The sequence below is a fragment of the Solanum tuberosum genome, unplaced genomic scaffold, assembly GCF_000226075.1.
Source record: "Solanum tuberosum cultivar DM 1-3 516 R44 unplaced genomic scaffold, SolTub_3.0 scf00030, whole genome shotgun sequence".
Lineage (NCBI taxonomy): Eukaryota > Viridiplantae > Streptophyta > Magnoliopsida > Solanales > Solanaceae > Solanum > Solanum tuberosum.
This window is the reverse complement of record NW_006238956.1, coordinates 2,762,484-2,774,772: the sequence shown is the minus strand read 5'-3', so window position 1 is coordinate 2,774,772 and position 12,289 is coordinate 2,762,484. Positions and strand designations below refer to the sequence as shown.

The window sequence follows — 12,289 nt, the reverse complement described above, 5'->3', positions numbered from 1 at the left end:
GCAGTTGGTTTCGATGGAGATCTAGCTGAAACAGAGATAATTTTGAAGTTTTTCTCCCTTCCGCACACTCGAGAATTGAAGAATAGTTGAACCGACTCAAAATCAATTCATTAATCCATAGATGACGATAACTACAGTTGAAGAATCAGATCCAGAGCAGATCGAGAAGTTTACAGACATTCATCCCAGAAATCCTCTTTATCTACATCCATCCGATACTCCAGGTAGCATTCTGATCCCTCAACAACTTACGGGTATTGAAAATTACACTGGTTGGAGCAATTCTATGAGAGTAGCGTTGTTAGCAAAGAATAAAATTGGGTTTATTGATGGTAAATGTCGTAAGGATCAGTACAAAGGAGATTTAGAACACGAATGGGAAAGGTGTAATGCGTTTGTATTGTCATGGATTACAAATTCAGTTTTGAAGGAGTTAGCAAATGGCCTAATGTTTTCACATAATGCACATAGTGTTTGGAAAGATCTGAAAAAGAGGTTTGATAAACGTAATCTAACTAGGATCTATCAAATTCATCGAGAAATCAGTACCCTAAGCCAGGGAACATCTACTGTTTCTGAGTATTATTCTAAGTTGAGAAATCTCTAGGATGAATATGTATCTCTGGTACCTTTACCAGCCTGTGAGTGTGATAAATACAGAGTATATGCAGAACACATGGAGAGACAAAAGCTTATGCAGTTCTTAATGGGATTAAATGACAGTTTTGCTCAGTCGAGGAGCCAAATACTTTTGACATTTCCTAGCCTAAGCCTTAATCAAGCCTACAGTATGATAATGCAAGATGAAAGCCAAAGGACACAGTCTAGTCTGATATCCAATTGTGTATTGCCTCTACAGAAATTGAACATCAATGAGCCTACTGCATTAGCTTCAACTCACCATAACAGATTCAGCCAAAGCACAGGTCAAAATACAGGTTTATACTGTGATTACTGTCACTTGAGGAATCATACAAAGGCTAATTGTTATAAGCTCATTGGATATCCTCAACATTACAAGTTCACAAAGAAGAAAGGAACTGATGATCGGAGTAATAAGGGTCAAATCTCAGGGAATGACAGATCACAGGTTTTTGGAGGTAATAGAAAGCCTCAGATCAATAATGCACAGTATGCTGAGAATTTGGATACCAATAGGAATACTGATGTTAATCCCTCATCTCTCCAAACTGTGCCCACTTTTACTTCTGATCAGTACAACCACCTATTGAAATTGCTTGAAAAGGATTGCTCATCACAAGAGACTATAGCCAATATGGCAGGTATTGCTCACACCACCTCTCCATTACATGCTTCCTATACTTGTTTTGCTACAGGTACTGATACATTTTCCTGGATTGTGGACACTGGGGCCACACATCACATGGTCTCTAGCTTAAACACTCTAATCAATCCAGTTCCTGTACATCCTGATTCTAGTAGTGTGTATCTACCTAATGGTCAATTGACTACTGTTACACATACTTGTTCTGTAAAGTTCTTTGATAACCATGACTTACATAATGTTCTGTACATTCCTCAATTCTCCTACAATCTTTTATCCATTTCAAAATTGTCAAAGGACTTGAATTTTTGTGTTTCTTTCTACCCTCAATACTGTCTTTTTCAGGACCTTTGCACTGGCAAGGTACAGTGGATTGGTAAGGAAGAAGGAGGTCTCTACACACTTCTTTCTACCACGAAACCATCACCTGTCATTGCACTCCATTCCAGTCCTTTATGCTCACCTGATTCTACTACTTGGCACTTGAGATTGGGACATGCTCCTGCTGCTGTCCTTCACAAGATTGATTGCCTCAAACCTGTTCTTCAGCATACAACTTCTTTTCATTCTGTCTGTCCTCTAGCAAGGCAAACTAAGCTTCCTTTTCCTACTAGGTCTAAGAAAACTGTTTTACCTTTTGAGCTTCTTCATATGGATGTTTGGGGACCTTATAAACAATTACTTATAATGGTCATAGATTTTTCCTTACAATCGTTGATGACTATACTAGAATGTCTTGGATTTTTTTACTGCGATATAAAAGTGAAGTTGTGACTTTCATTTCAGCCTTTATTACTCTTGTTAAAACACAATTTTCAGCAACCATTAAAACTGTGAGATCAGATAATGGTCTTGAGTTCTTCAATCACCAATGTAACAATCTTTTTACTTCCCTTGGTATAATCCATCAAAGTATATGTGTCCATACTCCCCAACAAAATGGCATAGCTAAGAGGAAACATAGACACCTCCTAGAAATGGCAAGAGCTTTAAGGTTTCAAGCTCATGTGCCTTTAAAATTTTGGGGGGAATGTGTACTCACTGCAACTTTCATCATAAACAGACTCCCTTCTACTGTTTTGAATGGTAAATCTCCTTATGAAGTGTTTCATAATCATGCTCCTAACCTCAATCACCTAAAAGTTTTTTGTTGTCTTTGTTATGCTACCAAACCTTTTGTTACTGACAAATTATCTCCCAAAGTCATTCCCTCTATCTTTATGGGTTATTCCGACACTCAAAAAGGTTATAAACTTTACAACATTACAACCAGTTCATTCTTCATCAGTACAGATGTTTCTTTTAGAGAAACTATCTTCCCCTTTAAACATCCCAAACATACTTTCCTTGATTATATACCCTCTCCCCATTTTTCTACTTTCCCTATTCCTATATCTGCATTTCCACACCCCCACTGATGATTCTTTCCCCATTACTGCACCACCAGTTCCCTAGATTACAACTTCACCTCCTACTTCTCCTTCCCCTGTGGCTCCTACTGCATTGCCTTTACCTCCAAGGAAATCTTTTAGGCCTACAAGACCACTTATATGGCATGTTGACTATGTTACCTCTTCTACAACCCCACATCCCATTTCATCTTCCCTGTCTTACTCACACATCACTCCATCTTACCACTCTCTCTTCCTTTATGTCAGAACCTACTTCTTTTGATCAGGCTGCTCAGGACAATAACTAAATTCTTGCTATGGACCAAGAAATTCAGGCCCTCAGTGATAACCACACTTGGGAAATTGTTGATTTACCTGCTAACAAAACTCCTATTGGTTGTAAATGGGTGTATAAAATTAAGTATCAAGCTGATGGCAGTATTGAAAGATATAAGTCTCGGCTTGTAGCTAAAGGCTTCACACAACAATAAGGTTTAGACTATCATGACACTTTCTCACCTGTTGTCAAAATGGTGACAGTCAGATGTGTTGTGGCTTTGGCTGCTCAGCATGGTTGGTCTCTCTTCCAAATGGATGTCTACAATGTTTTCTTACAGGGTGATTTATTTGAAGAAGTGTACACGGTCCTACCTCCAGGTTTTGGCAATCAGGGGGAGAACAACAAGGTGTGTAGACTGCTCAAATCCTTGTATGGATTGAAACAGGCCAGCAGGTAGTGGAATTTGAAACTAACTACTGCCCTTACACAATCAGGCTTCACTCAAAGTAAACTAGACTACTCCTTGTTCACCAAAACAGATGCTAATGGAGACATAGTGATAATTTTGGTATATGTGGATGATCTTTTGATTACTGGAAACAATCACAAGTTAATACAGGAAGCTAAAGACATATTGAATAATAGCTTCAAAATGAAGGATTTAGGTGAATTGAGATACTTTCTTGGCATTGAATTTGCTAGATCAAAGAGTGGAATATTGATGAATCAGAGGAGGTATGCTTTGGAGTTAATATCAGAGTGTGGCTTAGCAGGAGCAAAATCAGTTTCAACTCCTCTTGAACAAAATTAGAAACTTACAAGTTTAGAGTATGATGAACATTTTAGCCTCATAGATGATACTGAGTTGGAAGACAGAAGGGGATATCAAAGATTGATTGGAAGATTGCTATACTTGGCTATGACAAGGCCAGATATTTCTTTTGTTGTACACTTGAGTCAATTTATGCATTCTCCTAAACAATCACATTATGATGCAGCAATACATGTAGTAAGGTATATTAAGGGACAACCTGGTTTGGGTTTATTAATGAGCAGCAAGAAGTCAGACAGAATAAGTGCTTTTTGTGATGCAGATTGGGCTTCATGTGTGGTATCCAGGAAATCTGTAACAGGTTTTGGCATCAGAATAGGTGAGTCTTTAGTTTCATGGAAGTCTAAGAAACAGAATACCATCTCCAGAAGTTCAGCAGAAGCTGAATACAGAAGCATGGCAACCACTGTTGCAGAATTAGTCTGGTTACAGGGTCTGCTACAAGAAATTAAAGCTAAGTTTACACTGCCTATGGAGTTGCACTGTGATAATAAAGCAGCATTACAAATTGCTTCAAATCCCATGTATCATGAGAGGACAAAGCACATCGAAATAGATTGCCATCTTATTAGAGAACGAATACAAGAAGGGCTCATCAAGACTGAGTACATAACAAGCAGGGAGCAGATGGCAGATGTTTTTACAAAAGCCTTAGGAAAGCAATTGCATAGTAACATGTTGTTCAAGTTAGGAATGTTGGACATATTCCACCATCCAACTTGAGGGGGAGTGATAAAATGTAAATTGTAATTGTATATAATTAGCTGGATCAGTTAGTCTGTTAGATAGTTAGTTACAGGAGTAATTAAACATTGTTAGTTAGGGACTGTGTATAAATAGTGCATTGTTGATAATGAAAAGTTCAAGTCGGTTATTTTCAGTTTACACTGTTACTCTCAATTTCTCTTCTTCTCTTCTTCCTCATTTCAATATCTCCAGTAGCTAGAGGATTAGCTTTCAACAATATGTTATCCTGTGATTTAAAAATTGGAATAGTGTATAATTATTTTGGTAATAATATGCACGTGTTAGTACTTTCATTATCATCATTATCCTCGTAATTTCATTTTTCATTTTTTTAGTTTAATTTTTGCCTATAATATTGTTTTTCCGGTTTTTCTTTTAAAAGTGAAAATATTTTTAAAATTTTATCATTTACAATTTTACCACCTATATAATCAGTTGACATTTATTTTTAAAAGTATAAATCAAAGATGACCGCTAAGTGTGATTAGTTTTCCTATTTAATGGGTGTATGATTTTTTTAGTTGCCATTTAATGAATTTAATTTTAATTTCAAAATAAATATTTCAAATTTTGAATTCAATTTAATTTTAATTTCAAAATGAATGTTTCAAAATTTGAATTGAAATATAATTATAAGAGTAAAGTAGCTTCTAAAATAGATTTTTAATTTTTAATTTTAATAATAATATTGTTTTCTTATAGTGTTGACACATGATAATATATAGATAATGTTTTTAAATGGAATGAAAAGAAAAAGGTAAAAATTTGAATTTGGTTGCTACAAATAAGGTCCCATTTTTTTCTCTCTATCTATGTACAATGTGCAAAGTGTAAAAATTGTGTGGGACGTGCTTTAATTTGCTTTTCTTACCTACATGGCTATATATATATATATATATATATATATATATATATACTAGATGGGCACGTCCCGTGCTGAGCACGGTCTCAACATAATTATTTTTACATAGTTATTTTTAACAGCATACACAAAGGAATTTGTCATATGCAAACTTGAGTATAGAAACTAAATATCTCTATGGTTTAATGGAAAGTCTCTTTCAATCTAAAGTAATTATTTGTCTAAAATTGTCCATACGTATGGACTGTGATGAGGCACCATCCAATTGAAGCAGTCCATAGAATGTCACTGTTGGAGCATTTCTGCAGCACTTTGGTCTTGATCATATAGATTCTTATGATGTACATGATAAAGCACTTCTTGAACTTCACTAAGCGCATTCTCATCTGTCCTCCGAATTGAAAAGGGACATAACACCTACAATGGAAGACACGGTGAAAGTGTTTTAGGCCATATATATATATATATACACACACTTTGTCTTCTCAAAATTATCAAGGACAACTTCTTATAAGGTCATAGCTTAGCCTATCAGCTGTGCTTTTCCAAAAATACGACGACACAAGGTCTAGTGGAGTCTCTTCTTTAAAAATATATGAACTCTCTCTTTCGAATTAGGACACATCAAATACACAAAAGTAGAGAGCGCTATTATTTAATTACAATCAGCAAGTGTTACACATAGTAGCAAACTAAATACTTGAAACATATGATACAACCCTATAAAAAAAATCAAATATAAGAATACATATTACGCACCTCTCACTAATGAATATTTTTATTGCCTTTTCCTTTACCACACCCGGAACTCCAGTCATAGTCCATCTAGCTTTTCCTGCAATGTAAGCCAAATTCATGGATGAGTATTTTACACTATTAGGGACTTCAAATATCAATGATCTATATATCATTGCAGACAAAATTAAGTTTACTAAATGGAAAGAAAATGTCAAAGCTTTAGTACGACCAAGCAGAATTGGCTAGCCTACAAACATTTCAGCCATGAGGCGACCTGCACTTCAAAGATCAATATGTATTCCATAATCTATAGCACTTAGTAGAAGTTCTGAAGGTCTTTACCAAAATGTGACAACTTGACTTGACAGAGGATGCTCTTTTACAGGATTGAAGTAATTTGCGAACCTAGAATCAGTGATTTTTAGCATCCCATATTTGTCAATCAACAAAGCAAATCCCATAATATCTCGGTGCAAAATACCCTCTTGTGACACTGCTGCAACCGTGCAAGCAACTGCCACATAGAACAGTTTATATGAAACTGAAAAAATTCTTTAAAAATCAGCAAGTGTAATGACCAACAACAAACGAAAATTAATCTCGAATGATACGTCTCTTTTTCATTACAGGATCGTTGTGCATCAAATCCTCAACAGAGAATGGGGCATTCTCACTATACTCCTCTTCCATCTCTCATCCAAATAAAAAAAATATTGCTCCCGCTAAGCTCATCAGTCAATGTGAAGTCTCAAAGAAGACATGTCACATCTTGAACAAGCAAAAACCAAGGAAAAAAATAGAGAATCCCCAAAATAGAGCAAATGTCAGCTAATAGTGAATGTACTAAAGAGGGCTTTCTTTCCGGTAGTGAAAAATTCCAAGCAAAGTGAATTGCTTCCTGCAGATGGCAAGCATAAAGTAGGAGAAAAAGGAGATAATTAGGAAACTATTGTAAAACTATATCATTTTCAAATTAAGAGGAATTGAACTGAACAGTTGAAAAGATAAATTCAGCAATGGCTAATTGGCCAAAATTTCTTTCGAAGCAATAGAGATCGAAGCATACAATATTTAGCACAAAAATATCTCTTTTTTCTCCTTTAGTTCTCCTTTTTTCCTATTCTTCTCTCTTTTTTCTCCTCCTCTCTTGTAGCCACCACTTTCTCCATCAGCCACGTTCCCAGAAACACTTTCTCTACACATGTATTCTAGTAATTATCTTCATTTTCCTTCGGTAATTTTCGCCCTAAACTTAGCTTGTTTTTCAAGAAAAAAATTGTCGTAAAAATTAGCTTATGAAAGTCAACAACATACCCGATGTAATCCCACAAGTGTGGTCTGGGCAGGGTAGTGTGTACACGAGAAAATGGTCAAATGTCCCCCTAATCTATACTCGAATTTCCAACTACACACTTGAATTTCACGGGGGTCCTATCACCCCCCTAAACTGTTAAAAATTGAAATAATTACACCCCTAAAAAGTCACAACCACATTTATGTTGATAAGTGAAATGCACGCGTTTGACAGGTGTAAATTTTATTAAAAACTTTTTTTTTTTAATTTTTTCCTTATTGATTCATCATTTAAAAACTTTGTTGAAGGTTAAAAGGTCAAAATTTATAGATCTGTGTCTTTTGATCTTCTTATTTGAATTTTGTTGATTATAATGTTGATTATTAGTTGTTTGAAGCTGAAAATACTGTTTAAATGATTTCATAGCTGCAATTTTTAGTTCTAAGAACGCCGGATTTCCATGGAAATGGGTAAGCTTCAATATGATTTTTTTGAATCTATATTCTTGAATTGGAAGCAAGTGATTTCGTTGATGGTTTGAAGAATTTTGTGTGGCTGAAAATTGAAGTTCAAGGTTGAAACCGTGAAAGCACAAATTAAACCACCATTAAAGTTAGTTCAAAAGCTTGAGTTCTTATTTCGACTTGCCACAAACGATCTCCGTTTTAAGTGGGTAATATACCAAAAGAATCGAAACGGTGAGAAAAGTTTATATCTAGAATTTTGGAGTGATTTGAAGAAAAGTTGAGGTGATTTGGCATCAATTTTTTTATAGAAATTGTTCTAAAGAAGATGAAGAACTGGTTGCATTTTTAGATTTGCAAGGAAATTATCAATTGTTAAATAAGTTGAAGAATATTATTTGAAGCTAAAATTAGTAATGGCAAGATGATGAGTGACGATGAGATTTGGTGGCTGCCATTGATGATCTACTTCTAGTAGGTATGAAGAAGAAAACAAATTAGAACTAGAAACAAATACAAGATAAAGGGAGAAAAAAAAATACAGAAATTTATGAAAAAATATTAAAAGTAAAGTTTTAATTTTATTTTTTTTAATGTTCACTCTCTCAAGGAGAGTGCAATACACTCGCCATGTAGGCATTTAGGGTGATGATAATTTTAGTTTTAAACAGTTTAGGGGGGTGATAGGACTCCCGTAAAGAATAAGTGTGTAGTTGAGAATCCGGTCATAGCTTAAGGGGGCATTTGACCATTTTCTCGTGTGTACACCTTACTCCATATCTTTGGAGGTAAAGTGGTTGTTTCCAATAGACCAACATCATAAGCACTGACGGAAATATGAAGGAAACCGGCAATAAACTTATGTGTGAATCAGTTTACCAGCATCTCTTAGTGAGTATCTGTAACCCACAATCCCAAAATAACACATTCCACGCATTGCAAATAATTACAGCAGATCCTTGAAGTTCAAGAAGCTAACATGAGCAGAATACTTGAGGCATTGTAGAGATTGTGTAAGTGTTTATATTGAGTTTAAGCTCGATTCATTTGTAGATTTTGTTGAATACGTATAACTTGTTGATTGTCATTGTACTTCTTTCTAGGCAAAATGTGGTAGCTATTGTCATGGATCTTCTATTTGTAATTCCTATTTTATCCATGAATACTTATTTATATCTTCTGATCAATTATATCCACATGGTCCTGGTAATTGTAAATCTCACTTCTTTGTTATACTTTTTTGGTCTTTCTTTTGTTGTGTCTTTGTTCTTTTTAAATTTCAAATTTATATTACCTTTTCAGTAAAGTCAGCAGTTGAAGTTCTTTTTGCATCAGGGAGGCATTGTTGCTATCGCGCCCGTCTGCAAACTGATTCTACAAGCCATAACCCAGCTGCCAATCACCAAGTCCGGCCAACTCCTATGAAATTCTTGGAACTTATCGCTCATAGGATAGTTTTACCATTTTGTGGTGATTTTGTTTGTCAATGAAGTTAAATTCATAGTTGTTTGACGTTTATCCGCTTTCTAAAGATCACATAAGTTTCTCTTTTGTTGTCAAGGTGCATGATGCAGAGAAGTGGCAACTAAAGAGTTTAATTGAAAGACTTCTTAAGAGTAGAGGTATATCTATAACTGCATACTTTCATTCTATGCAGCAAGTTAATAAACGGAAGTCGTTGTTGTTGATTTTTAATACACTACTTGTAATAATAGGCTTCTACCAGAGTAATTGTACAGCAAGGGTGGTTTTTTTTTTTTTTGCTGCACAGTGAAAGTGGGAAAAGAGAAACATGACTAAAGTTGGGCTACAAATTTGCATAGACGACAAGGCATTCCCACGTCAATCGAATCCAACAAATCGACAAGTAGATGGATTTCATTAGGTATATTGTTGGTGCTGAGTACAATTAGGTATTTATAGCGACTATTGAATCAAGCATCAATAAAGTACAACTGAACATGTATCAATTACAAACATATTAATTCAAGTATTTGATTCAATCTTTAACACTTCTGAAATTTAGTAAGCTTTTGTTGTATGGCTAATTATTTTTCCCAGATGCACAATTTCCATTGAAGTAGCATCCACAACTCATAAAACATATACAGACCCAAAATACTGACTTTTAATAAATTTCAAAAAGAAAATTAATCAAAATATATTTAAGATACTATTTTAGATCTTATCTAAAGAGAAGCTACGTTTGGACCCCTTCAAATTTTTCCCTTTGAAAACATTAAAGCACAAAATACATCGAAATTTACAAAAATCCAAGTTTTTTGAGTGCTTTATTTCAGAATCCAACTGCATATCCAACTGGAAAATTAAATTGAGAAGAAGAGGAGTAAACGGCAATAACAACAACATCCAATCAAATTTAGATTCAGTGCATGCAACATTACCACAACATAAACACCAAAATTGATAAATAAAAAAAATCGGAACTCATCGAATGAAAAATCGACAAAACGAATCTAAAATCAAAAGGCAAAACAAAAATGAGAAAAAAGAAGGAAGGGAAGAAGCAGTGCATACCTAGGAAGTTATGCAATTTAACTGAGAATTTCATATGAGGGCTTGCAAAAGGCTTCCATTTTGCAGAGCACTTTTTTCTTAAAACTAAAAGGAACAGGGATATATCACGTAGCCAGGACACGTGTTACATAGATGAATATACACATAGTTAGAAAGCCATGAGTCAAATTACCAAATTAACCTATTTGTACCATTCACTTTACTTTTGGTACAACCTGTATATGATGTGTTAGTCCTATCAACTCCCACTTTGTACCATTCATTTTATTTTTGGTACAACTTGTATATGCTGTGTTAGTCCTATCAACTTCCACTTCTATATAGGAAGTAAAATAATTTGTTTTTGGTATAACTTGTATATGCTGTGTTAGTCCTATCAACTTCCACTTCTATATAGGAGTAAAATAAAGTAAAGTAAAGTAATAATATATATATATTTCAAATTTAAAATAAACTTCAATAATCATAGACTAACAAACTATATTATTTCTATTCAACGGTAAATTTTTTTTTACAAATTGTATGTAAAACATTTGCATTTTTATTTTAGAGAAAACACGACTTATAGCGAATCATGGGTGAGACAAAATAATTTTTATTCTTTTTTTCTTCTTCATGTGGGAAGTTATCAGTTTTTATTCTAAATATTTGAATTTTTTTTTTATAAAAAAATGTTGCAGTTATAAAAAATTAATTTAAGGAGTAAATAGATTATCAACTATGGTTAAAAAGTTATTGAAATTTGAGATTTTTAAAAAAGTATAAAAGATAAATGTGTGTATATATATAACCTTAAAAACATAAACTCCTAACTTGAATGGTAAATTATTATAATATCCCAAACTTTGGTTGTGACTTTTTCGATGAGTTGTGCCTTTTCTGATAAGTTATGACTTTTCTCAAAGGGTTGTGATTTTTCGATGAGTTGTGACTTTTCCAAAGAGTTGTGACTTTTTCAATAAGTTGTGACTTTTCGAAAGGGTTGTGACTTCTCGAAAAGGTCGTGACTTTTCAAATAAGACACAAAAAATAATTGTTTATACTACCCTTTGTTGATTATAAATAGAGGGGTTTCCTCTCATTTTTCAACAATTTTTTTTTAATCTACTACTCTTCTTCTTCTTACATTTTAAAAAAAATTGTGTGATTTATTATCGTTAAGTGAGTTCGAAGTTTAGCGGATTATGAGGTACCCCTATTCTGATGAAGTAAATTGTTCTCTCCTGACATGGTATATTCTTTAACCTCGAGTACTTGAGGAAAATAATTATGATGATATAATAATTAATTTTTTTGCTTAGTATATACATTAGTATGTAATGTTCCAATATATGAGGTTAACGTGATGTAGTCTAAATTAATTTGTTTTTGTTAACAATTTCTCTTATGATGTAGATATATGCTTCTAAATATCTTTTTCAGAAATTATTAAACTTCTCAAGAGCTGGAGAATTGTCATGATTTATTTTTTTGATGGTCAAGACAAAATAATGACTTTATTTATCAATGCTACTATTTAGATTGTCAGAAAGTTTGCTTCAAAATAGTTATTACTATATAAACATTGCCCTTTTGTTTTACTGATTTACTATTTCTTAATATTCAAATATTTTCGACGAAGAAAAAATTATATGACTTGTAATAACGCCTGTTGAAGTTTGTATTAGTTTAATTTTTATTGTAGTCTAAATTCATTTGTTTTTGTTAAAAATTTCTCTTGTGATGTAGATATATATTTCTGAATATCTTTTTCCAAAATGATTAAACTTCTCAAAAGTTAGAGAATTGTCACGATTTGTTTTTTATGCTCAAGACAAATGAATGAATTTATTTATCAATGCTACTTCTGTGATTTAGA

The 12,289-nt window shown here is 33.6% G+C and overlaps 1 protein-coding gene and 1 long non-coding RNA gene across 5 annotated transcripts; one reads left to right on the top strand and one right to left on the bottom strand.

Annotated features, from left to right (window-relative positions):
• The first annotated feature begins 121 nt into the window (after positions 1–121).
• On the top strand, positions 122–4,511 carry LOC107059649 (uncharacterized). Its single transcript, XM_015306368.1, has 8 exons — positions 122–506; positions 639–1,283; positions 1,338–1,492; positions 1,631–1,942; positions 3,012–3,114; positions 3,217–3,333; positions 3,451–3,691; positions 3,803–4,511. Exons 1-8 carry the CDS (start codon positions 122–124, stop codon positions 4,509–4,511), a joined length of 2,667 nt encoding a protein of 888 aa, XP_015161854.1.
• Positions 4,512–5,466: 955 nt separating this feature from the next.
• On the bottom strand, positions 5,467–10,489 carry LOC102591508 (uncharacterized). 4 transcript variants are annotated; one of them, XR_001472792.1, is made up of 3 exons: positions 10,432–10,489; positions 6,157–7,033; positions 5,467–5,814 (listed from the first exon to the last, which is right to left on the bottom strand). It is a non-coding gene; the product is annotated as an uncharacterized lncRNA (long non-coding RNA). The 4 variants fall into 4 exon arrangements; XR_366889.2 differs by lacking the exon at positions 10,432–10,489 and having other exon boundaries at positions 6,157–6,232; positions 6,478–7,664; XR_001472794.1 differs by lacking the exon at positions 10,432–10,489 and having other exon boundaries at positions 6,157–6,649; positions 6,763–7,664.
• Between the last annotated feature and the right edge of the window lie 1,800 nt (positions 10,490–12,289).